The 27,809-nt window shown below is 41.7% G+C and overlaps 1 protein-coding gene and 1 non-coding gene across 4 annotated transcripts in view; both read right to left on the bottom strand.

Annotated features, from left to right (window-relative positions):
* Positions 1–6,214, bottom strand: part of MBD2 (methyl-CpG binding domain protein 2) — a 71,460-nt gene extending 65,246 nt beyond the window's left edge. For 2 of the 3 annotated variants that reach the window (XM_025365492.1, XM_025365494.1), the window contains exon 1: positions 5,443–6,214. In XM_025365492.1, coding sequence (XP_025221277.1) covers positions 5,443–5,987 — 545 coding nt within the window. In that variant the 5' untranslated portion in view covers positions 5,988–6,214. The remainder of the gene's footprint in view (positions 1–5,442) is intronic. The other variant, XM_025365493.1, reaches the window with a different exon arrangement.
* LOC112611753 lies at positions 3,703–3,831 on the bottom strand. Its single transcript, XR_003116731.1, has one exon. It is a non-coding gene; the product is annotated as a small nucleolar RNA SNORA30/SNORA37 family (small nucleolar RNA).
* Positions 6,215–27,809: the final 21,595 nt, after the last annotated feature.

Genomic DNA, 27,809 nt, shown 5'->3' with positions numbered 1-27,809 from the left:
CTCCCCATCTGTAAAATGGAGATAATTGTACCTATGTTTCATAGGGTTATAAGAATCCAATATGATAGGCCAGGCACGGTGGCTCACGCCTGTAATCCTAGCACTTCGGGAGGCTGAGGCGGGCAGATCACAAGGTCAGGGGTTCAAGACCAGCCTGACCAACATGGTGAAACCGCGTCTCTACTAAAAATACCAAAATCAGCCGGGCGTGGTGGTGTGCACCTGTAATCCCAGCTACTCAGGAGGCTGAGGTAGGAGAATCCCTTGAACCCAGGAGGCAGAGGTTGCAGTGAGCTGACATTGCGCCATTGCACTCCAGCCTAGGCAACAAAGTGAGACTTCGTCTCAAAAAAAAAACAACAAAAAAACCAATATGACAATTCATGTAAAGCATTTAGTAAAATAATAACAGCTGCCAAAATTCTGAGAGCTGTAACACAAATACACATAGAATTAAGGCACAGAAGACCCTACACTACTTTACCCTATGTTACACAGTCAATGAAATTCAAATGCCAATTTCTCACTTGTGTCTGTGCACTATGAGCATCCTATTTTCCATTTTCACTGTATCTCTAATATTCAAAATCCCAGAGAAAGGCTTTCTGCAGTACCCTCACATTGATAATGAAAACCAGAAACTACAAAATATGTAGCCTTAATAATAAAATATCTCAACCAATTTTATCCCAACACACCACCACAGGAACAGAAATAAAGCAAAAACTACGAAGTCATTTTAAGGCTTGTTTTACAAAATGCTAGGTGGAATATCAATTGATAAATCCTTATTTAGCACCTGTGTGTTCAGCATTGTGTCGAGGGGAAAAACAGCTATGTGAGAAAGCCACAAGTTCTAAGTAAATGAATATGAAAGTTATACAAGGGACATCAAGTTTAACTACATAGGAATAATGAGAAAGAGGACAATATCAGAAAAGGCTTTTTATTGAAAGCCAAGAAGACTAATTCAAATATGTAAGAACTGTGACAATGGTCACATTCCTTACCTGGGTCCACTCAGTCAGTTTTCTACAGAGCCTACATGGAGGGTCCATTTGTTTTTTGTTTGTTTGTTTTTAAAGGCAAACCAGGTTGAGGGGAGGACCATGGTTGAACCTCAGTGATTGAGAATTCATGCTCTTGAAGCATCATACTAGTCTTTAGCAACAAATGGTGCATGCACACACACACACACACACACACACACACACACATTTTTGAGACTGTGTTTCGCTCTGTTGCCCAGGCTGCAATGCAGTGGCGTGATCTCGGCTCCCTGCAAGCTCCACCTCCCAGGTAGCTGGGACAACACGCCTATCTCCTGCCTCAGCCTCCCAAGCAGCTGAGACTACAGGCGTCCACCACCACGCCTGGCTATTTTTTTTTTTGTATTTTTAGTAGAGACAGGGTTTTACCGTGTTAGCCAGAATGGTCTCGATCTCCTGACCTCGTGATCCACCCGCCTCAGCCTCCCAAAGTGCTGGGATTACAGGCATGAGCCACGGCGCCCAGCCTAGACTTGATTTTTTAAAAAGGGCAGGAGAGGGCTACTAAACAAAGACTATGTGAGGAAGAAAATATTTCAAAAATATCAATCAGCAAGTGTTATGCAAGCAACTAGAAATGACAGGAGTCAAGAAGACAAGTTAGAAAATTACTGTTCAAATAATGGTTTCAAATGATGGCAACAAACTTTTTCAGAAAATACACCAATGGATCCAGTCAAACGACATTCTTTTAAACAAACACACTGTATCATAATATATGAACTGCCACAACACTATCAGTAATCCTGACAGAAGGTATAATTACATTGCTTAACTGGCAACTAGGGGCACTCCTTCCTATTAGAACTTGGCAGTTTCAAAAAAGCAGCCAAAAAACATACTACCAAAATTTGAGGCTTTCTCGATGAGCTTAATTTCAGTCCAATTAATAAGTGCCTGCCACACCCTACATTAACAGGCACAGATTTGTTTAAATTAATCTCCCCAGGGGCAGGCTAATTCAGGGGTTAGTATTATTAGAATCTGTGTGAACAACTGGGTGCAGGTGTTCACATTACCAACAGGAGAATTAACTCTTAAACCACTTTTAGCAGATAGTGGGTGTTCGGTGAACTAATGGAATTTCTAAACGGTGGAGTATACATGGGGACACTAATATGTAAAGCAGTGACACTGTAAGCTGAAAAATAATTTGTCTTTCTTTACAATAAGTGACCGCCATCATTCATCACAGAAAGCTACAGTCACAAGTCAAATTAACTACTGTATCACAATCATCATATTATGCTACATACATATACCTTACTGGTTCAGAATGTAACCTTTCAGAAGAAAAACAAGACTGGTTGTTAACAATCCTGCAAAGTAACTGAACCTCTGTAGACAGTAAATAAACAGCAGACAATGCTCCTTTAGGCCCTGAACGAAACAGGTTTGGCATAAATCTGTTCAATGTGTCCTTTCCATTTTACATAAACAAGTAAAAGGCAAACCATAGAGAGTAACTACCACTACACTGGCTTGCGACTTGCCTTAAGATGAATTTGTTTAGAAAGTTTGTTTTAAATTGATCATATTGGGGGAGGGGGGGCTCGATGGCTCATGCCTGTAATCCCAGCACTTTGGGAGGCCCGGGTGGGCAGATCACGAGGTCAGGAGATCGAGACCATCCTGGCTAACACGGTGAAACCCCGTTTCTACTAAAAAATACAAAAAATTAGCCGGGTGTGCCCACCTACTCAGAAGGCTGAGGCAGGAGAATGGCAAACCTGGGAAGCAGAGCTTGTAGTGAGCTGAGATCACACTACTGCACTCCAGCCTGGGTGACAGAGCAAGACTACGTCTCAAATAAAGAAAAAAAAAAACTTATTAAGTTTGTATTTAAAAATTTAATGGCCAGGCCTGGTGGCTCACGCCTGTAATCCCAGCACTTTGGGAGGCTGAGGTGGGTGGATCACAAAGTCAGGAGTTCAACACCAGCCTGACCAATACTGAGAAACCCCGGCTCTACTAAAAATACAAAAATTAGCTGGGCATGGTGGCAGGCACCTGTAGTTCCAGCTACTTGGGAGGCTGACACAGAAGAATCACTTGAACCCGAGAGGTGGAGGTTGCAATGAACCAAGATCGCACCACTGCACTCCAGCCTGGGCGATAGAGCGAGACTCCATCTCAAAAAAAAATAAAATAAATTTAACATCAGAAAATTTACAACACATTCAAGAAAATGTTAAGTGGCCACAAATCCAAATGAGTACTACAACAATCTTGACTTCTTGAAATAACTTTTCCAACTACAAGAAAAACCAACAAACAAAAAGCTTTGCAATACCCAAAGTTAGTCTGAAAAAATACATCATCCCCAAACCAAACAAACCATATCCCAGGAGAACTACCATAAAGAGTAAAATTCAAAGTTTAAGATGTTCTACTGCAAACAAACTAGTCATCTATTCCTCAAGGAGTTCAATCACAGACACAGAATAATTTTGTCAAATATAATTGCCTACAAGACATCAGCACATAGTTCACAGAAGGTTATGAAGACTGCCTGCTTACAAAGAAAACAGAATGCTCTGTTAATGAAAGAATACTAGAAAATGGACAATTATGAACAGCACTAAATGAAACTAATGAACTTGAGAGGACTAATCTTTTTTTAACCACAATAACTTTTTTTTTAATCAGAAGAAATTGTCCCATTGAATGACAGCTGCCACTGGCACAGTCCCAGGGCAAGGATGCCATCAAAGGTTTTCTCTTAGCACCAGCTACCAAATCCTGGCCCCACACCCTGAGGGAGGACCTGTGAAAGTGCTCACAATAACTTTCTTACCATTAAATCAAATCTTTAATGATGAGGAAATACAAACCAAGACTATCACACTTTTTCTTTTTTCTTGTTTTTCTTTAAAGAGATGGGGTTTCACTCTATCGCCCAGGCACAATCTTAGGTTACTGCAGCCTCGAACTCGGGGACTCAAGAGATTCTCTAGCCCCAGTCCCGTAAGTAACTGGGACCACAGGCGAATATCACCTTCATATATTTAAAATAAGTCCTCTATTTTATCATATGAGGTTTCAAGATGAGGGTCCAGATCAAGTGGAAAACTAAGTTCTAATGAAACATCACTCTTATTTTGTTTTTTAGCTGAGGTGAAGTGAACTCACTACAACTACTCATCCATATATAGCAACCATCAGGAATGTGTTCGTATTTACATGCTGCACAAGCAGTGATCACATTCTTGTGTGTGCATATGTGTGTATACATGTGTATGTACATTTCTTTAACCTTTTCAATCTAGTTAAAAGTATTTTCAGTTCATAAGCATGGAATGTGTACAGACACATTTTCCCAGAACTTCTTGTAGAGGACAGGAAATCCTTCATCACATTATTACAGTAGCTAAATGACAATTGTCTCCAATAGCCATATACATATACATACCCTGAAAAATGCTTCAATCACTCCACAAACACGAATCTCCAAACTACTGAATACAAGTTTATATTATCTTCTATCAATAGGATGGCTTATTAAAAAATTTAGTAAATGTGTATTAAGTCCACGGATGTCAACTGCCATAGGCACTTTCTTGAGCTTACTGGGTCACACAAACTAAAGACATGAGTGGCATGACCACGGCAGTGCAAGATCACATTAAGGTGAAAAACCTTGAATCATTTAAAACAGGATGTCTCAACCTCAGTACAGGTGACATTTTGGGCCAGATCATTTTTTGTTGTGGGAGCTTCTTCGTATTATCGAATATGTAGCAGCATCTCTGGCCTCTACCCACTAGATGCCAGTATCACACCCTCCCCAGGTGTAAGAACCGAAAATGTCTCCAGATAGTGACAAATGTTCCCTGGGGAGGAAATTTTGGTCTAGGAATCTAAAAACTTAGTACAGTGTGACAGTTTCAAAAGAGTATATTCTGCAAAACCAAGGAAGTTCCAAAACAACTTCAGGCATTCCAAATAGCTGCTTTATACAAAACTTTCTTGGATGAAGTAAATGAAACCGTGTTACTGGAGATAGCTAATTCCTCCACATGTGCATGATTAAACACTTGCGATGATGAATCTGGGACAGGCTGGGACAGGAGCCAACAGTGACTGGGTTTTATAGTTTCGATGAATTACACCTCCTTTTAACCCTTCAGTGGACTAACCATCCTGCCAGGATAACCCTTTATTCGCCAACCATATTCCCTGACGTCTTCCACACAAGATTCACTCCTCCGGGCCCTCACCTTTTGACACTGCCTCCCACCGCACTGGGGTCAACTCTCACCCAAGAGTTCCGCCACCAAACCAGCTTGTCCTTGCCACATGCCCCCAGGGCCCCAGCTCTCATCCTGGCATACCCTGTCCAGGCCCGCTCTTGACCCCTGACCCCGCCACCCCCTCCCCCCCAGGGAGGTACCTGAAGTAGTAGACATCGCTCTTGCCAGCACTTAGCCCAGATTTTCGGATCACTTCCTCCTTCTTCCATCCGGGGGGGAGGGCAGGGCAGTCCATCCTCTTCCCGCTCTCCGTGGCCCGGGATCCCCTGGGCCCCGGCCCCGCGCTCCCCGACGGGAAAGGGACCGGCTCCCGCCGGGGGGCGCCGCCGCCACCGCTGCCGCCGCCGCCGCCGCAGCCGCCGCCGTCGCCGCCAAGGCCGCTGCCGCCACTCGGGGGACGGCCGCGGCCCCGGCCCCGGCCCCGTCCCCGTCCCCGGCCACGGCCCCGGCCCCGGCCACGGCCACAGACGCCGCCGCCCCGGCCCGCCTGCTTCCACCGCCCCCGGCCACGGCCGCCGCCCCGAGCGCCTTCCCTGCGCACGCCGCTCACCGGGGACGGGGCGAGCGCGCTGCCCTGGCCCCCCTGCTCTATGGCGGAGTCGCCGCCAGCGCCGCTGCCGCCCGCCGCGCTCTCCCCCTCCTCCTGCTCCGGGCAGCAGCGGCCTCCCCCCGGGTGCGCGCGCATCCAGCCCCCTCCCCAGCCGGCGCTGCGCTTCTTCCGTAACCGAGCCCTTGGAATCCCGGAGACCCGCCCCGCCCGCAGCGCGGCGCGCGGGGGACGCGCGCAAGCATCATAGAGCGGGCGCGCACAGAGCGGCCCTCCTGCCCGGGGCGTGGCCCCGGCCACCGCCTCTTAGGTCCTCCAAGCGCTCTGGGCGGCCATCTTGTCTCCGCCTCTTCGGGGCCACGCCCTCTGCCGCGCTTTTCCGGCCAGTGCCCCCACTGGGCGCGCGGAGCCGGGAAGGTTGGTCAGGCTAGTCACCAGCTGGAGGTGTCATAGTGACTGTGGTCAGTTTGTTTCATACGGGGTAATCTCCACCATTATGTGATTTTACCTATGTTTGCTTCCCAATTAATGAATAACAAGCAAAATAGATCTTATATACTCACTAACTCGGCTATTCATTTAAGGGGATCATAGCCCCTTTTCCCGCCTCTCTGCACAAAGCTTGCAGGGGAGCTTATACTGAAGGAATGAAGCAAAGTGTCCCATTCGCGGAATACCAATGCACCTCCTGAGCCTGGCTTCCGAGCCATTGACAGATTCTCCTGGAACCTTGTAAGGATGTAGGAAGGGAAATGATAACTTGGAATATGCCCATGAGTCAGATGTGGCTTACCTCTATATTCTTCTTGGAGTGACCAGAATCCCTAAATCTATCTAGAAATTTCCAGATGTCTTTGTCTAATACAAAAATCAATGGCCTTTTATTTGGTAAATATTCCCTTATGTTGAATGTCCAGCCTAACCTACTGTCACAAGCCTTTAGGAAACTGTGTGGGATTCTTTTCGGTCAGCCAACTCATCATCCAAGAATGATTTTAAAGCATAATGACAAATCGATTAAGGAAACTGATTTGAATTTTAGAAATGCATATTTTCTATAAGTTGTTGAACATTTATACAAGTGTGCTATTGAAATTCAAGACAATGTATTATGAAATGTTTGGAAGATTGAAAAATGTAAAGCACATGTTATCAGCCTGATGATAAGCTATCTTGGGTTTGCGTACTCATATGACCTAAAAACGAGGACCAAGTTTAACGTATAGAAAAAGTTGATTAACATAAAGCAACGAAAATCTAAAATTAATTTGGTTTATCTTTGCAGTATATGCAAACATTAACTCATACACACGAACTTGTCTGTCTCTAAACCTGACCCTAGTCTTCTTTTAATGTCCTTTAGTTGAAAGACACTAATTTATGGCTTCCTACAAGAAATTTAGAAATGTAAATCTAAAAATTCATCAAGTAAGTTCTGAGGAGAGAGATCAGTACTGGAGACATTCACATAGAAGTCGTTTGTGGCCAGGCGCGGTAGCTCACTTCTGTAATCCCAGCGCTTTGGGAGGCCGAGACCGGCGGATCGCGAGGTCTGGAGATAGAGACCATCTTGGCCAACATGGTGAAACCCCGCCTTTATTAAAATACAAAAATTAGTTGGGCGTGGTGGCGTGCGCCTGTAATCCCAGCTACTTGGGAGGCTGAGGCAAGAGAATCGCTTGAACACGGGAGGTAGAGGTTGCAGTGAGCCGAGATCGCACCACTGCACTCCAGCCTGGCAACCGAGCAAGACTGCGTCTCAAGAAAAAAAAGTCATTTGTGAAAATGTCAATTGAAGGAGACCCTGCAAGTAAGTAAGATCTCCAAGGAAGGGCTTGCATGGTTAATAATAAAAGGAAAGAGGATCAATAACTGAATCTTGAAGAATGCCAATACTTAAGGTTCCACTGAAGGAATAAAGGAAAAAAATGATATTAAAGTTTGTATGACGTAAGAGAATACTCTGATTTTCACACATAATTGAAAATAAAGGGTAAACATGAACAAAAAATCTCAGAAGAAACGGTAATTGAGACAGGTGGTTGAGACAATAGATGGAAACAGGTATACTTTTGGAAAATTCTACCTTTTCATGCTGTGCTAATAAGGCTGTAGATCAAATGATATATTGGATACAAAAGCATTCTTAAAGAAATAAATCACAGGATTTTCGGGTCATTATTTTGACTTCTACTACCAGATTCCATTTGCTAAATCTCAGAAGATGTAGCCTAATGTTTCCTCTGTTAAGAAAAATCTCATTTAGACATATCAAAAGCTTTTTGGTTACACTTGAACTTTTCTACTGTGATACCATAGAGCAAAGTAAAAAACAAAAACAAAAACAAAAAGCAGATAAAAATAAATGCTCTTATTTATTCTCCCACTAAAAGAAAAGAAAAATGCTCCAATTGGGGCAACAATAAATTCCAAAGGGGACTAGATTGAGATGGAAAACTGTTAAGAATAGACGCTAAATACCTGAGAGAGAGACCCCTTTGTTTCTCTTAAAATACTGGACAAATAATAAACCTTTTATAATTCTAGGAAAATGCATTTTCTATCACTCCTCCAGGAAGCATAACAACGTCGTTTTTCTCAGGTAGTAAAGTTATGACCAAATTTTCAATTTGGTCTCTCTTACAATGGAGAAGGCTTGCTCACTTACCTCTTGGAAAAAGTGAAAGACAAAAGCAAGACAGGATCTGGTCCACTAAATGAACAAACAGAGATGTAACCACCTGTGATCTCTGCCTCCCAGGTATAAAGGCAGGTGCTAAAACACCAACTGTCACCCCTAGAAGACTATTCATTCTTTGATTTTTCCCTTTATTGTTTAGCAGGTAAAACTGAGTAAAGTTAAGCCATTAAAGAAAAAGTTGTTTTAAAGAAAGGTGTTAATCTGGATTTTTATTTTGAAAATTAGAACACATTCAGGTAATGAAACTTCGAAGAATATTAGGAGGTGAGACTGATTTTGAGAACTATATATTCTGTCAAATATATAACCTGCGTTTAAATCTTTGAGTGTGATAAAATACCCAATAAAAGCAGGGGTTTTTTTGTTTGTTTTTTCGTTTTGTTTTGTTTGGTCTTTGTTTTTTGGGTTTTTGTTTGGTTGGTTGATTGGTTTATTGGGTTTGTTGTGGTTGTTGTTGTTGTTGTTGTTGTTGTTTTGGCCTCCTGTGTATAACTGGTACCACAGGTACATGCCACCACACCCAGCTAATTAAGACTGTTTTTTTTTTTTTTTTTTTTTTTTTTTTTTTGGTAGAGATAGGAGTCTCCCCCTATTGCCCAGGCCAATCTCAAACTCCTGGGCTCAAGCAATCCTCCCGCCCCACTTCCCAAAGCCCTAGGATTATGGGAGTGGGCCACCGCACCCAGCTAGAAAAACGTTTCAAATACTGGAAAACCTTACTTTTTTCAATGAACATTTTTGCATGAAGGAGTAACAGGGACTTTAGGGTTTTTTTCTCTTAGACTCCAAACAGGTCAGAATTTATCAAGACATTACATAGGAGTAAGGGCACAGTGGGGGGGATAAAACATTTTCCAGCACTAATTAACAGGTTTTATGATTCACTAGGTTGGCCCAACTACTGTTCTCACCTAATTCCCAGGCACAGCATGTCACGAGGCCAAATGACACTTTCAAGTGCAAGAGCTTGTAGTATGAAGAGGGCAAAGATCACCTAGTAGCCATCAAGCTGGCCGTCCAGAGGCAAAACTCCTTATGTGAGGAATTTAGAAGTAATTAGGCTCCCCTATTATCTAAAGCTGGCATCTGTGTCCAGGCTTCTTTCCCAAAAACTTGTAAGTAACTAAAATTTCTACACGTCTCCCATGCATGCATGTCAAAACTTATTATGCAACCCTTGCTGACATTAAGACACCAAAATGTCTAAAAATGTAACCATTTATCATGACCTACGTGGTTAATATGGCCCAAATTCCCTTTAAGCTCCTGCTTTAAGGTCCATAAATATCCCTAAGGAAAATCCACTCATTCCTCTTTTGCTGAGGCGCCCTGCTGTACTCTTCTGCACTGTTCTTTCTTTCTAATAAAACTTGCTTTTTCGAACCTGTGCTGTCTTCTGTAAATTCTTCTCACAACCCTATGACTTGTAAGCCAACCACTTTCCAATGCCAGGGCTCTGACACCGCACCTGGCATAGTATAAATAAAGTTTTTGTTTGTTTGTTTGTTTGTGTTTTATAACCTTCCACTTGGAAAGACTACAGAGGAATCTTGCACTGCATAGTTCAAACTAAAACGAGAAGAGTTAATTATCTGAAAAGAAAGAGAAAACAAGAAGGGGTAAATTTTGAACCAAGGGAAAACATTTAAGAAGTGTCTGATATTTTTTAAATTGCTGTCAGTTATTACATTTGTCATAAGTAAATGTTTAGGAATAAAGGATGGAGACATGCTTATTTTATTTAACTCCCCCAAAATTAAAAAAAAACAAAAAATGGAAAACAAAACAGTGCAACCAGTAGAAAGAAAATGATCTTTAGGTTTTAGAGCCCTCAGATACCACTTAATATGCTGAACAGTGGTTTTTAACTTTAATTCTGGCTGCAAAACACCAGAATGCTAGGACATGTGATACATCAGAAATGAGGGCTGACTATGCAGTTTACAAGTGAGGAAGGAGTAGTCACTGAGTAAATCAGAAAATACATCTCACCAAAAGAGACTTTGTACCTAAAATGGCTTTCCCAAGTCCTCATGCATACCTCACAAGAGGCAAGGCAAAGACTAGAACTCCAGTCTCCTGACTCCAAGTTTAGAGCTTTGTCTGCTTTCACTGCCTGTCCCACCATCAATGGCCTCTTCGCTCTCATGCTTGCTGCTACTTCAAATTGGAAAGAGATTGTCTGTTTCCACCCACACTCTCACCCCAACCTTCCATTTGGCTAATTTCTACTTATCTCTTAGGTTTCACCTTAGACATTACTTCATCCAAGTTGCCTTTTCTAACCTCCCCAGAAATTCCACTGCTGATTCGGTGCCCCCCAGGTTGTATACTCTGCGCCATACTAGTATCCTCATCCATTTATTGTACTTTATTGAATTAGTTTTTTAATTGTCTTTTGTCCCCCACCAGCCCACAAGGCACTTTTCATATTCACCATTGCATTCTCCGTGCCTATTACTGGACTTGCCGGGCACATGGGAAGAGTTCATTAGATAGCTGATGAATACACTGAATTAATACTTTTTTTTTTTTTTTGAGACGGAGTTTCGCTCTTGTCACCCAGGCTGGAGTGCAATGGTGCAATCTCAACTCACAGCAACCTCCACCTCCTGGGTTCAAGAGATTCTCCCACCTCAGGCTCCTGAGGAGCTGGGATTACAGGCACCTGCCATTATGCTTGGCTAATTTTTGTATTTTTAGTAGAGACAGGGATTCACTATGTTGTCCAGACTGGTCTCAAACTCCTAACCTCAGGTTACCCTTTTGTAAAAATTGTATAGTCTTAAAATAATGAGCAGCATATTTACTTCTCAATGAAAGTATAATCACATGGATTATATAAAAAAGAAATTCACAGCTCCTCCAATCTTTGAAAATTTGAAAAGGTTTCCATGCGTAAGAGATATTTAACAATAAATTTGACCTTTTTTGTATAAATGTGGGGTACACGTGCAATTTTGTTACATGCATTGATTGTGTAGTGATAGTCAGGGCCTTTAAGGTATCCATCAACCATATGATACACATTGTGCCCATTAAGTAATTTGTCAGCAACCACCCTCTCCCACCCATCACTCTTCCAAATCCCCATTGTCTATTATTTCACACTCTATGTCCATATGTACGCAATAGCTAGCTCCCACTTATAAGTGAGAACAGTGATATTTGACTTTTTGTGTCTGGCTTGTTTTACTTAAGATAATAACGTCCAGTTCCATCCATGTTGCTGCAAAAGACATGATTTCATTCTTATTTATGGCTGAATAGTATTCCATTGTGTATATATGCCACATTTTCTTCATCCAAACATCTGTTGATGGACACTTACATTGATTCCATATCTTTGCTATTGTGAATAGTGATGCATTAAACATATGAGTATGGATATATTTTGGATATAATGATTTCTAATAGTTTCTTTAACTTTGGGTAGATAACCAGAATTTAACTTTATCGTAATTAAAAATGAGGCTTAAATTCATTTTACAAATATGTTTGTTTATAAAAGTTATAATGTTTTCTTTAGTCTCTTCTACATCAACTTTAACTTGAACTGTTTATTAGTTCCTCAAAAATATTGGAGAATATATATCATAAAAGATAATCACAAAATGACTACTTCTAAAAACCTATTTCTGAATTGAAATATTTATCTGCATTCATGTTTCTGCTCATTTGACTTCAAATAATTTGACTCCTCCTAATAGTCTAAGTTATATGTATTCACATGTGTCTCATGTCTTTTTATTTTGGAACCATCTACAAAGTTGTCAGGGTATTTTCTTTATGGCTTTGCTCATTTCTAATGGGCCCCTAATCTGTAGTACTTTTGAGAATAGTTTAAAAACCTAATAGAGGGCTCGTGATTTGGCCCAGTGATCTTGTTCTGAAACACTTTCAGACTTTGTATTCCAAGTCGTTGCATACCTCAAGACTCCCCAACAAGTTAATCACAATTATACGCCATTGTACACAATTGCTTCTCTCCAGGCAGCTGTTATTATTGCCACATATCCTTTTACATAGCTTGGAAGTCTGTCCTCTGGGGTGGGGGATTGGAACAACAGTGACCCAGCAACTTTCTCTGTCACCATCTGTGGCAGACACACTGGTTGGCAAAATCAAACACCCATTAGCGATTTGAGTTTCCCTTGCCCACCACCTCTATAGAAACTAGAAAGTATAAATACTCTCCCAATCTCGCTTAGGCAAGAATAGGAGAGAAGCAAGAGTGACTGTGGGAAACTGTTTACTTCTTTATCTTAAAAAAAAAAAGAGAGACACTGGGCACACTGGCTCAGGCCTGTAATCTCAGCACTTTGGGAGGCCGAAGTGGGTGGATCACCTGAGATCAGGAGTTCAAGACCAGCCTGGCCCACATGGTGAAACCCCATATCTACTAAAAATACAAAAAATTAGCCAAGCATGATGATGGGCGCCTATAGTCCCAGCAGCTCAACAGGCTGAGGCAGGAGAATTGCTTGAACTTGGGAGGTGGAGGTTGTAGTGAGCTGAGATTGTGCCATTGCACTCCAGCCTAGGCAACAGGAGTGAAAGTCCATTGCAAAAATAAATAAATAAATAAATAAATAAATAAATAAATAAATAAATAAGTAAATGAGATAAAAAAGATATGATCGGCACTCGCCTTTTGCCTTTGTTCCTGCTGGAACATGGGCATGATTTTTGAAACTCTGACAGCTGTCTTGCAACTATGAAGCAAAGAACATTAAGATAAAAGGCCAGCATCCTAAGAATAGCAGAGCCAGAAAATGGAGAGCTGAATGACATTATTGAGCAGCTGAACTGTCTTGCAACTGTTTATCTCCAGACTTTTTGTTATATGAGTAAGACCATGTTTGATTAAACCACTGTTTAGTTTTTGGATACCTGCAGCAGAAAGCATTTTTTGCTGAAATAAAATTTCTTCTTTTAATGGATTGTTTAAATCTTGCTAAAATTCAGGCAGTTCCTAAGCTTGAGACCTCGGTGTAAGAGATTGCAAAGAGTAAAGGAAGAAGTCAGAGAGAAATATAAAGAGAGAGAGCAGGGGAAAGTTGTTAGTAGGCTTTCCCCTAGTAGCAGCAGTCCAGGAGAGGTCTCCCGTTCACACCCCGGTGGAAAGAAAGGTATTCCAAGGGGCCACCTCTGCTTGGGCTCTAATTCCCTTGCTAGGCACAATGCAAGCTCCAGCTCCAGAAAGTATGGCCCAGTAAATTATCTTTGAACTTGATCATTTCATAGCAACTGTCCTCTTTTCTGAATACAGTAACAGGTATGGGGAAGGAGACCCTTGATCAGCATTTCTCCAACTGAGATCCACAAATGGACTCAGTTTGCCAATTCCCTACCACAAAATTTTAGCATAAAATCTTCATTTCAATAATAACATTTTTATTTTCTTTTAAGCCCCAACATAAGCATACAACGGACTGTCTGCATAACCATCTGGTATCTGAGTCATGTTTCCTTATTTCACTGCCCCAGCTTGATCTAGTTGGTAATAAGCAGTGCTACTTTGAATGACATTAACTAATGATAAAGGAACAGATGCCAACATAATACGCAAATAATGAGTTTGTGCGTATGAAGACCAAGTAACTTAAGGGCACACTGAATGAAAGTTTCGTAATCATTCCATCAGAGAAAAGTGGGAAAACTTAGTCACCTGAAGAGCAAAGTGGCACCTGTAGGCCAAAACCCAAACTATCTGACTAGTTTCAATCTGTGTCATCACTTTGGGATCAATAATTTGGTTTCTGGGAAAATAATAATCTATAATAGCGATTTGACTTGACTACTGTTTAATAATTTTACTTGTATTTAACTTATAAATTTATTCAATTTTTATAATTATGGAAGAGCCACATGGTTAAAATGAGTTAAATGAGGCTAAAGTGAGTTTTATGCTTTCACATATTTATGTGACATCAGAACAATAATACAATACAGGTTGGGTGTGGTGGTTCATGCCTGTAATTACAGCACTTTGGGAGGCCGAGGCAGGAGGATTGCTTCAGTTCGGGAATTCAAGACTCAAGACCAGCATGGGCAACATAGTGCGACCTAGTCACTACTATAAACAAAACAAAAAAATTAGCCAGGCATGGTGGTGCCTGCCTGTTGTCCCAGCTACTCAGGAGGCTGAGGCAGGAGACTTGCTTGAGCCCAGGAGGTCGAGGCTGCAGTGACCTAAGATGGTGCCACTGAACTCCAACCTGGGCAACAGAGTGAGACCCTGTCTCAAAATAATAATAATTCTTATTATTATTTAACTCAACACTGTGGAATAGAGTCCTCAGTAATTTTTTCCTTGAAAAAGAAATATATATCCTTTTTTCAATTTTGAGAAACAGTTCTCTAATTTTCAGTCTCACCATCAAATTCTTTCTTCCTATGGGATGAGATTTCTGAGAAATTAATAAGTATAAGTGTCTCTCGTGACCCATCTTGAAATTCTTTCTCTCCTTGGCTTATGAGATATACCCTTCTGATTCTCCTTCTATTACTTTCAAGTTCTCTTTGGTATACCTTTTTTCTTGGATAGTTCCTCAAATGATCTGTTTTCCCAGGTTCCATCTTTAGGTGCCTTGTCTGCTCGTTCTACCTGCTCTGCCTTGTGAATGTCGCCTACTCACCAGCTTTAGCTACAGGAACTCACCCTTGCCTTCCAGTGACAACATGGCCAATGCGGCATCCGCGAGATCATCCTATATGTACTATAGATAACCCTATAGCAGTTTTCCAGATGACAGATCACACCATTGGCTACTTTTGAGGTCTTGAGGAGGCCCCAAAACTGGTACCCCTCTGTCCCTCCTGAGTAGTGAAACTAATTAAGAAACAAGAAGGCCGGGCGCAGTGGCTCACGCCTGTAATCCCAGCACTCTGGGAGGCCCAGAAGGGCAGATCACGAGGTCAGGAGATCGAGACCATCCTGGCTAACACGGTGAAACCCCGTCTCTACTAAAAATACAAAAAATTTAGCAGGGTGTAGTGGCGGGCGCCTGTAGTCCCAGCTACTTGGGAGGCTGAGGCAGGAGAATGGCGTGAACCCGGGAGGCGGAGCTTGCAGTGAGCCGAGATCACGCCACTGCACTCCAGCCTGGGCGACAGAGCGAGACTCCGTCTCAAAAAAAAAAAAAAGGAAGAAAGAAACAAGAAAAGGAATGAGAAAAATGACATCCAGAATAACTCCATCATGAGAAAGTATCGCTTAGAGGATGTGTGAAAGCTGAATGGGCTTGTCACTGAATTCCAAAATTTAATGGCCTAACCTACCTTGCTATAACTGGACTGTCGGCAGTGTCTCCATCCACCTCTTGAGGTCTGGCCTTTACTCTTACATTTTGTAACATGACCAAGAATAACCAAGAACAAATGTGCTAAGCAGGCAGGAAAACGCCAAAAAAAGGAAGAAAAGAGAGGAAGGAGCTGAGCTACCAAGATCCTGTTCTTTCCAAATTCACCATTCACTCTACCTCTTCAGGGGATTGGGAAAAGAGACCAGGAGTGTGAAGAGAAGAAGAAGGAAAACAAACAAACAAGCAAACAAACACTGTTTAAAAACAAGAGTAGAAAGGTGACATTCCCCTTTAATAGTAATATCATTTGTGAGTGCTAAAAACTGTTTCCTTAAGTATTGTTTCAAAATCATGTTACCCCATAAATATATATCTACTACATACCCACAACAATTTTAAAAGAAAATTTAAAAATACATATGTTAAAGGGTTGGTATTTTTCTGAGAAGTTTGGAAAATATTCAGATGAATTAATACTAAATTTAGAATACCAGATTATAAAATCTAAGTGGTCCGAAAAGATAGAAGGACAAGATATTGCTATAGTATTTCAGTAAAGTAAAGCAAGTTTACAGATTTCACTGGGACATATATTGTAAAGGTAGAGGTAGCACAAAGAAAGTCAGTAATGTGATTTAAAAGAAATATAATTTGATTCAGGTCTAGTTTTTGCCTAAACTTGTTTTATCATGAAACAATTAAGATAAGGAGATAATCTCTGAACATACTAATTTTAAATGAGCCTTTTGTGACCATTGTGAGAATATATTTTTTATTTGCCAAAGAAATATGACTTTACAGTATATGTTATTTACTCTTCCAAGATACAGCTGAACTGGTGGGGAATTGAGTTGTGCAGATGGCACATTTTGTTTGTCCCTCACTCAGATAATCGGATTGTAGAAACAAAAGAAATAATCAAGATGTCAAACTTGAACATTCCTTTTACTCATAAATACTTTGGTGTTGCTCTTATTTCCATAAGCAGAGGGCAGATGATTTTTAGCCCCGTAGAAATAGCAGAACGTGCAGGCTACTAACTTCACTTCCTTGAACTAACATTATGATATCATCACCGGATTCCTCAGCACAACAGCCTGTTCTTAACTCATTTCCAAATGTTTTCTCTCACTATCATCTTGATCAGACCATCCCATTCTTAGGTTCTTACTGTGCCTTCTCCCTCTGTCTTAAACAGACAAGTCCTTCAGCTGATCACATTTCAAACGCGTCACCAGGTTGACCTGAACGCATTGGTTTCTTCCTATCTTGTTTCTTCCACTTTTTTATATAAGATAGATTTTTCTAGGAGGACACTATTTAACTTTTCAGCACATATCCCCAAGTTTTTTCCCAGGTACATAGAAACCCTGCTTTCTGTATATTGTACCATTTCCTTATTCCTTCAAGACATTTTAAAGGTCTTTCCTGCCTGTATACACAGAGCTTCCAAACAGCTTTCCTGTGTTTTACTCATTAATATGGGCAGCCAGGATCTCCAGGCATTTGAAGAAAGCCTTTAACATGGAAAAACAGAGCAAGAAAACAACAACAACAACAAACAAAAAAACAATGGAAAAAATAACTTTGGAAGAAACAGAGGCAACAAAGGGAATTGAAGAAACTTTTTAAAAATCTAGGAATATAATATTACTCAGAGATTAACATACTCGGAAGATCCCTTAGGATGAACCAGACAATATTAAAAAAGAAGAATCAGAGGATAAGGAAAACCTCTTAGAAATGTAACTATAGTAGCATAATTTTTTAAAAAATCAATAGAAATATTAGAAAATTGTTAGGAAAATCTCCCAGAAAAGGATGTTAAAAAAAAAAACACGGAGAGATCAAATTAGGAGGTCCAGAAACAAATAACAGACATTCCAGAAACAAATTTCAGAAACAAATAACAGACTTAACATAGAGAAATGATTTTTTTTCTAATTAAGGAATTTTTCATGACATGAGCCCTCCAGATTGAAAGGCCCACTGAGAACCCAGCATAATGAAGAAAATGCAATCCCACACCTGCATACAGTATCATGAGACTTCAGAACATCACAAATAAAGGCCATAAGAGCTTCAGGGATAAGAAAATTCACATGTAAAGGATTGACAGTAAGAATATTGTTGAATTTCTCAACAATACTGAAAGCTGCAAGGCAAAGAAACAATGCATTTAAAAATTTGCTTTTAAATTATTTTCAAACTACGATTCTATACCTAGTCAACAATCATCCCCAGAACTACAAGGTAGGTCTCAGAAAATAAGTTTCTTAAGCACCCTTCCTAGAAAGCTGCTGGAGGATGTGTTCTACCAAAACAAAGGAGTAAACTAGATTTATGAAGATGGGGGATCCAGGCAAGAGAAATTCCAGTACAAGAGAGTGGGAAAAGAACCCCAGGATGATGAGGAATGAAGCTCTTAGCTGCACAACAGGCCTGGAGAGCAATATTCCAGTTTAAAGGAAGAGGGAAGAGGTTATAGAAGGCACATCTCTAGTGGGGAAAAAAAGAGGATTGGTTATCTGTGCTGATGGCTATGTAGAAAATTATATTAAAAAGCTCTTGGAGTGTGTGGGGAAAAAGAATCAGTGATCGTTACATAGAATACTAAGAAAATTTTAAAAAGAGGTTATCATTGAACTTTGATGAAATTCTTTGACGAACTTCCTTGGTGAAAGGAAAAAAGAAAAGAAATATAATCATGGTCATAATATTGTGATATTTTGTAGTATGTAATAGTGGTTAAGTGATTGAATCAGAAATTAGAAAGGTGAACCTACACTAAGGAAGCAGCTAAAAGTGCAGAGATGTGTTGCCTCTGGGGAGTGGGACTGAGAAATAAACAGATGGAACAAGATACTGGATATTTCCTTTATATACGTCTGTTCTTTAACTTTTTGAACCATGTGCTTGTATTATTTTGAATAAAATTTGACCATTTTTAAAAATTGTAATGTGATTTTCTTTTAGTACCTTTACTTACAACCTCATGATAATAAGGTTAATTATCTCTTTTTCCTGAGTAGCCAGCCCCTGTGTTAGACACTATGCATGCACTATGTTTAATCATCACAACATCATGCAAAGTAAATATTATTATCTTCAGTGTACAGATGAGAAAACTAAGGCATTGAGAGATTAAATTACCCATCGCTGTTTACCCAAATGACAAATAATAAATTTGAAGTTGAGCCTAAGTCCATCTGGTTTTAAAACCTAGGCTCTTTCAATTACACATTGTGGGTAAGTACAACTATACCTTTGTTTATATGCAATTTTAATTTTTGTATGTTAACTAATTATTTCCTGTGGGCACTTAATGTACATTTGAGTCACTGTTGTTTGTGATGGCGTTATTCCTTAAGTCGACATTTTCAGCATGTAGCTTACTATCTTCTTCAGGCTCCTAGTATATAGTATTGGAGGACTCTTCCTGTTTTTCCTTTAGGTCACCTGAGGTTCAGAGATTGCTCTCGGCTGTAATTCTGAGCTAAAATACATTTTCAGCACTGAATGATAGCTCTAAACTGTTCCTGGTGTTCACTGGCAAGTCTGATTGCTTGGTGAAGGGAGAAAAAAATACCTGTTATAGAAGGAGAGTTGTGTCTAGAAAATCAGAGTCCCTGTAGGCTCAATGACTACAGAGCTGAATGTTAGAGCAGCAGTCTTAGGAGAGACAGAGAGGAAAGCTTGCTCTTTGAGTGAGAATTATGCCCTCATTCCTTCCCCTTACTCATCTCCTTCATCTATTAATCGGGGAATTCTAATATAGGAGTTTCATGAAGATAAAAGTAAATAAAAAGATTAAAGCAATATCAAAACATTTAATGAGAAATATTTTTTCTTTAAAAGACATATAAACAGAAATGTTTACAAATGTTTCTAAACATGCCATTTGTCTGGAGTAAATACATAGGAAGATGATACTTCTTGGAATCTAGTAGCAATTTTTTAAAAGTTAGGATTAGAAATTGATTTTTTTTAGCATCTAAACTTAGGATCAGAAAGAAATGGTTTTCCAATTGTATCTTGCTTTGCAGTGTACACTAAAATAACATTTTAACATCTATACTAGATTTATTGTTAGCCACCGCAATTTGTAGAATACTGTAATTAACTGGCCCTCGATAATAAATAGCACATGAGGATGCATAAGGAAAAACTTCCAAACTAATTTTATTTTTTATTTTGCTTATTTATTTTTGAGATAGGGTCTCCCTTTCTTGCCCAGGCTTGTGATTGTGCAGTGGCACAATCACAGCTCATTATAACCTCAAACTCTTGAGCTCAAGCAATCCCCCAGCCTCAGCCTCCTGAGTAGCTGGGACCAGAGGCATGTGCCACCATGCCCAGCTAATTTCTATATTTTAAATTTTTTGTAGAGACAGGAGTTTTGCTGTGTTGCCATAGCAAACTTCTGGCTTAAGTGATCCTGTTGCCCCAGACTCCCAAAGTACTGGGATTACAGACGTGATCCACTACGCCTGGCATCAAACTAATTTTAGAGAGAAATGGAGAATTAATAGATGCATGAAAATATAAAAAGAGAAATCTGTTCTTATTTTAGCATATATCTTCTGCAAACTTTTCAAAACCAAATCATGATCTATCACAAAGGAAACAAGTAATTAGTGAAACCACACATTAAAAAATGATAAATTTTACAGTTTTAAAAATGAATAAAAAATTATATGGTTGCCATATAGATAAGAAATAGTTTCATTAAACATTGTGTTATTTTTCTGGAGAAAGGGCAAAACAGAGACTTTTAAAACAGTGCTTCATGGGAATTACTTGAGGGGTTTCCCAAATGCATAATTTTTTTAAAGTCCAAGTTTTAGCTTTTTGTATACTTTCCATTTTAAAGCAATCTCAAACTTCCGGAAAGGTTGCAAGAACATCTGTTTCCTCACTATTTTGAAATAAAATTGTTAACATGACCTTCTATAACCCCAAATATTTTAATTTGTAATTCTTACAAATAAAGGCATTCTTCTCCCTAATAATGCCAATGTAACCATCAAAATAAAGAAATTAAAATTGATATATTACTATGATCCTCAGATGACATTCAAGTTCTGACAATTGTCTCAATGATATTTTTTGTTTTTGTTTTTGTTCTTTTGAGACGGAGTCTTGCTCTGTCACCTAGGCTGAAGTGCAGTGGCATGATCTTGGCTCACTGCAATCTCCGCCTCCCAGGTTCAAGCGATTCTCCTGCTTCAGCCTTCTGAGTAGCTGGGACTACAGTGAAGTGTCACTACGCCTCGCTAATGTTTTTGTATTTTTAGTGGAGACGGGGTTTCACTGTGTTAGCCAGGATGGTCTAAATCTTCTGACCTCGTGATCCACCTGGCTCTGCCTCCCAAAGTGCTGGGATTATAGGCATGAACCACTACGTCCAGCCATACATCAACTTTTAATTTATTGGAGGTCATTTTATGCTGCTGGCTTAACTCATTTTTGCATAGAGCTTAGCAAGCAGTTTTTTGTTTTCCTCAGGTTCTTAGTGTAATATTGAAGGACTCTTCATATTGTATTTTTCTCTAACTGAGCTGCATTTTAGAGATCATGCTCAGCTATAATTCTGAGCTTAAAGAAATGTTAATACTGAATGACAGCCCTGAGCTGTTCTCAGTATTTATTTGCCTGGGAATAAAGCATCTGTGTTAGTTTTCTTTTGCTAGATAACAAATTACCACAAATTTAGCCGCTTAAAGCAATACACATTTGTTATTACACAATTTACATGGGTCAGGAGTGTGGAAATGGCTTAACTGGGTCCTCTAATGGTCTTGTCATGGGATCCTTGGGGCGTTGCTTTGCCAGCTGGAAACCTCTGTGGTCAGTGGTGCCTTTGCCTGAGTTTTGCTCTGGCCTGCTGGGCTTGTTCCGCCCACTCGGCCTGGCAGGCTGCACTAAGCTTCCACTACCGGCCTGGATCCCATGTCTGCCAAGGGTGAGCCAGGCACAGAGCAGTGAGGGGTTTGTGAGCAAGTGTGGGGTCTGTCTACTGCGTATAGCCAAGCATGCTGGCTGCAGTGGGGCATGCAACTCCAGGCCCAGCACAGGCACTGGCTCTCTGCGATGCTGCAGCTAGACCAGGTGTACCATAAGCAGCTTCCACAGCTGACACCGGGGAATGCAGTGGTGCCCAAAACCTTGGAGACACCAGGAACCGTAGATCCCTAAAGAGGGTGTCACAGCCCTGGCTTGGGGAGCTTCTAGGTCTGGGTTCCCTGAAGGGTTGCAGCTCTTCTCTGCTTCTCTCTTCTAGTCACCCTCAATGTGGCGAACAAGGGGCATGTTTCAGCCCTGTTTGTGTTACAGCTCTTTTAGCCCTGCCATTCAGCAGGTCCTGAGTTCTTGTCTTGCATCCAGAAAGAATGAGGTAAGAAGACAAGTGGAGGATGAGCAAGACACAGAGGAGCTTTATTGAGTAATGGAGCAGCTCAGAGGAGACCCACAGTGAGTAGCTCCTCTCCACAGCCAGGGTGTCCTGATGAGTGTTCAGCTTTCAGCAGACAGAGTAGCTCCTCTCTGCTAGGCAGATCTTCCCCGTGAGTGCTCAGCTCTCAGCAGAGAGGGTAGCTCTTCTCTGCAGGCAGGTTATATCAATGAGTGTTCAGCTCTCAGCAGAGAGGGTAGCCCCTCTCAGAAGCTGGTTGTCCTGTCTCTCCATCCTCACCTCAAGTCTGGCTGAGTGAGGTGGGAGTATGGGCCTCAGAGGGGAGGAAGTGTGTGCTGATTTGGTCTATGGGTGGCCATGGGCGAGCCCAGGGGAATGCACCACAAATTCCCACTCTGGCCCCTGGGATGGGCAGCCTGGCCCCCAGGCTTCAGGCCCAATGGGCCCAATGCCTCCTGCCATTGTTCATGATGCCCAGGCTGTTCATGCCAAAGGCCGCCTGCAGGCCAGTGCTGGGCTGCCCTCAACACCCTCCTGCCCTCCCTCTCCTCTTTGTCCACACCTAAAGTCTGGAGAGGGGTCTGAGAGGGCAGGGTCTGGTGTGTCAGCACTGCCCCAAGCCTGTGCACACTCTACCGGGCTGCAACAGCACTCATGTTCGCCCCAACTTTGCTTCAAGATTGGATTGGGCAATCGGAGTAGGAGCCAACAGTGGGGAGAAACCAGACAGTGGGAGCAGGCACTTCCAAGCCTGCAGGGGAAGCGGGGACTTCCTGGGTCCCCAAGAGTGCAGAGATCTCTGGGTCCACAGTCACAGCTTGGGTGGCTGCAGCTGTGCCTGGGAGGGTAGAGCTCCTGCCTGCTCCTGGTTCCCAAGAGCACAGGGGTACCTGGGTGGCAACCATGGCTTGGGTAGCTGCATTTGGGCCTGAGGAACTCTTGGCTCCAAGAGAACAGGGGCGCTCAGGTCACAGAAGGCTTGAGCGGCTGCAGTTGCACCTGAGGAGCTCCTGCCCCACCAACTCAGAAGGGGTGGGGCTTCCACTTGTCCCCGGCTCCAGCAGGCTCAGTGGAACCCCGCGCAGCCCTGGGGGTGCCTCCTCTCCACGTTTTGCCCGCAGTGCATTGGCCCTGGCCATCCCCACACAAATGAACCCAGTGCTTCCAGGGCCGGGCCTGTGAGCCCGGCTGCGCCCTCAGCTGGGTGCTCGTGGGCTCCTGGGATGCAGCGGGCAGTGAGGTTGAGGCCGCGGTGGAGGCTCCAGACCTGGCAGCAGGTCCTGCCCAGCTGTGTGAGGTAGGGGTGGCACATTTGGCTGCATCGGAAATGCAGGGCACAAAGCACCCACGGTCACCACTGCTGCTCCCACAGCCACCCCTGCTGCCACTGCTCGTGCCTCCCTGCTGCAGCCAGCATGACGGTAGCAGCCGCTCCGGAGGGCCTGCCATTGCCATCAGTCTCATCTCTGAATATTATGCTCTTGGGTGTGGTGTGTTGAAGGTGTTGACAAGGGCTACATTCTCATCTGAGGCTCAGACCCCTCTTCCAAGGACATGTGGTGGTTAGCACAGTTCATTCCTTGCAGCTACTGAACCCCCTTTTTTGAGCCAGGATCTCACTCTGTTACTGGGGCTGGAGTACAGTAGCACGATCACAGCGTAGTACAGCCACAACCTCCCCGGCACGGGAGATCCTTTCGCCTCAGCCTCCCGAGGAGCTGGGACTACAGGCATAGCCACCACATCTGGCTAATTTCTGTATTTTTTGTAGAGACAGAGTCTTAGAGTCTTACTATGTTGCCCAGGCTGGTCTCAAATTCCTGCACTAAAGTGTTCCTCCTGCCTCAGCCTCCAAATGTTCTGGGATTACAGATGTGAACCACTGCATCTGGCCAGCTAGCTGTAGAATTCTTGATGGTTTGTTTCTTCAAGAACAGCAGGAGAGCCTCTGACTTCCATCTCGATATCCTTTGTGGAAAGGGGTCATCTGGTTAAATCAGGCCCACTAAGGATAATTTCCCTTTGATTAACATAAAGCCAACTAACTGGGGTCCTTAATTTCATCTGCAAAATTTCTTTACCTTTGCCAGCTGACATAACGTAATCACAGGAGTGACAGCCCATCACTTTTGCCATATTGCATTGGTGGAAATTTATTGAAAGGTTCTGCTCGCACTCAAAGGGCAGGGGAGTATACAAAATCTATAGCTCTTCAGGGTCGCACCTAAGATTCTGACCACCACAACTTTTCTGCCATCTGGATTAGTATATTTAAAGTTTTTGTATTGCTTTAATGTTTATTGATTGTTCTGACTTAGCTTTTTGTTTTTTTCTCCTCAATTTTAATTTAGGTTTTTGCAAATCTGAACACATAAAATTGTACAACTAAAAACACTCTTAGAACATGTGGGTACCATTGTGAATTATCAGTAACAAGTAAATGTACAGTATATTGAATTGTGATGTTTTCACATTAGATCATTCTGATATTTATTTTAAATTTTTGTATTTCTTGCCTGAATTTTTTTTTTTTTTTTTTTTTTTTCCTGAGACAGAGTCTCACTGTCATCCAGGCTGGAGTGCGATGGCACGATCTTGGTTCACTGCAACCTCTGCCTCCCGGATTCAAGTGCTTCTCCTGCCTCAGCCTCCCATGTAGCTGGGATCACAGGCATGTGCCAGCATGCTCGGCAAATTTTATTTGTATTTTTAGTAGAGAGGGGATTTCTCCATGTTGGTCAGGCTGGTCTCGAACTCCCGACCTCAGGTGAACCGACCGCCTCAGCCTTCCAAAGTGCCGGTATTACAGGCGTGAGCCACTGCGCCTGGCCCTGAATTTTGTTTTGTTTTGTTTTTACAAGGAATGAAATCAATTGTTAGATATCCTTAGTGATTCAATTTAGAGGCAAATATTTGTTGTCATCCTCTGAAGCTTCTGAATCAGTTTAAAAGGAGAGTATACTCAGTTTTCAACTGGCACTGGTAAAAAAACACACACACACACACACACACACACAAAAAAAAAACAACAAAAAAACCCCACCATCATTTGGAACTTCTTGTCTGTGTGAATCTGGAATTTCACACAGACAAGATATAGAAATGAATGCTGATGTCGATACATCATCAACCATCATCCACAAATTCTCTTTGGGAAATGGTGTGGCCATTATTCTCTAGTTATATTACTTTTATTGATTATATGAGGATTAAAAAGTAAACAAAATAAATACATAGTCATAAAATTCTTCTGTTATGCACAGCAGGGGTGGTGATTGAGGTGGGTGTATTGAATGAGATTTTGGAGATTTTCTTGACTAAAAGGTCTGTTGCTTGAAACACATTTGAAAGCCACAAAACAATTTGAGCAATGATAGTAGTGTATTGGGATGCCTGGACCTGCAGCTGGTAAATGAATCTAAGAAATTCAGGAGCCTCATCAAGTAATAATTACATTCAATTCCTCCTTTGATGGAACTTACAGCACTATTTTATAATTTGACCATATCCACATAGTCTGATAATAGGACTACTGATGTCACCTCTTTAACCTACGGGTTTATTGAACCCACTTAGGATCACATTCATGTTCTCCTACAGTGACACATGATAACCCATCTTGGGTGGCTGATTAAGCCATACATCTGAATAATAACTCTCCTACCACCAAGAGCTGACTATATGCATTTTATCAGACAAGGTCTAGTCTTGACTGTCAGCTATAGTTTTAGTTTTAGTCAACTGTAGGCTGCAAGAGGTTCATGATAAAATTTTCCAGAGTAGATTCCTTGGTATATGCCTTCTAAGTGACAAAGGTTCCTCCTCTGTAATGGGGCCAGGAAAGGACCTAAATTGAAAGATTCTGAAGTGCTAGCTTTTTCAATGTATTTTGTTGTTGTTGTTTTCAATTTTATCGAGGTATAATTGAAGTACACCAAACCACACACATTTAAAGAGTACAATTTTATCAGTCTTAACATATATACATACCATAGACAAGGTAACAAACATTTTCACCAGCCTCAAGTTTACTTTACCCCTTGGCAAACCTTCCCTGCCTCCAACCCCTTCTCCAGAGAGCCACTGAGCCTTCTGTAACCATCAATTAATTAGCATGTTCCAGACTTCTACATAAATGGCATTATATAGTATGTACTTTTTTTTTTTTTTTGGCCTGATTTTTTTCATTCAGTTACTTTTTTTTTTTTTTTTTTTTTTTTTTTTTTTTTTGAGATAGGGTCTTGCTCTTTCACCCAGGCTGGAGTGCAGTGGTGTGATCACAACTCACTGGAGCCTTGACCTCCCGGGATCAAGCGATCCTCCCACCTCAGCTGCCTGAGTAGCTGGGACTACAGGTCAGTACCACCATGCCTGGCTATTTTTTTTTGTACAGATAGGGTCTCACTATGTTGCCAAGGCTGGTCTCCAAGTCTGAATCCTGGACTCAAGCAGTCCTCTCACTTCAGCCTCCCAGAGTGCTGGGATTACAGGCATAAACCACAATGCCAGCCTTCATTCAGCAATTTATTTTAAGATTTATCTATGTTGTGGTAAATAGCGAACATCAATACTCTGTTCCTTTTTATTGTTGAGTAGTATTCCACTACATGGTTGTACTACAATATATCTATTCACATATTGATGGACATTTGGATTGTTTATGACTATTGGTAAGAAGCCTGCAATGAATATTTGCAGTCTTTACACAAGCATATGATTTCATTTCTTTTGGGTAAATACCTAGAAGAGGAAGGACACATAATAGATGTATATTGAACTTTTTAAGAAACTACCAACTACTTTCCACAGTCATTGCACCATTTTGCATTCCTACCAACAGTGTCTAAGTGTTCTGGTTGCTCCATATCCTCATCTTCATGTGGTAGAGTCAGGTTTTTTTTTTTTAAGTTGAGACTTTCCTGAGGCAGGAAAATCACTTGAACCCAGGAGGCAGAGGTTGCAGTGAGCCGAGATCACACCACTGCACTCCAGCCTGGGTGACAGAGGGAAACTCTGTCTCAAAAAAAAAAAAAAAAAAAAAAAACCAGTGAGCCTTTCACTGGGCGTGTATTGGCATCTCATTGTGATTTTAAGTTACATTTCCCTGATGACTAGTAACGTTAAGCGTCTTTTCAGGGCCAGGTGTGGAATTCCAGCACCTTGGGAGGCCCCAAGGAGGGCAGATCACTTGAGCCCAGGAGTTCGAGACCAGCCTGGCCCACAGGGCAAAACCCTGTCACTACAAAAAATCAACCTAGAGAGGGGAGAGTTTTTAAACCCTTTTGCTCTTTGCCATTTGAATAACGAAGAGTTCTGCTCTCCTCTTTCAGAGATGCTGTATTTACACACACACACACACACACACACACACACACACACTCTCTCTCTCTCTCTCTCTCTCTCTCTGTCTCTCCACAGCACCACCCCCGATCTTTGTTCTTCTCCAAGGCAAGAACAGATGTTTCTTTAATTAGTGAGAGGAGGAGAGTCTGACAATCATAAGGCTATATGTGGGGTTAATGGTGCTGTGGCCCAGC

The sequence above is a fragment of the Theropithecus gelada genome, chromosome 18 (genome assembly GCF_003255815.1).
Source record: "Theropithecus gelada isolate Dixy chromosome 18, Tgel_1.0, whole genome shotgun sequence".
Lineage (NCBI taxonomy): Eukaryota > Metazoa > Chordata > Mammalia > Primates > Cercopithecidae > Theropithecus > Theropithecus gelada.
The sequence above is the reverse complement of the archived record's forward strand: the minus strand, read 5'-3'. Positions and strand labels throughout refer to the sequence as shown.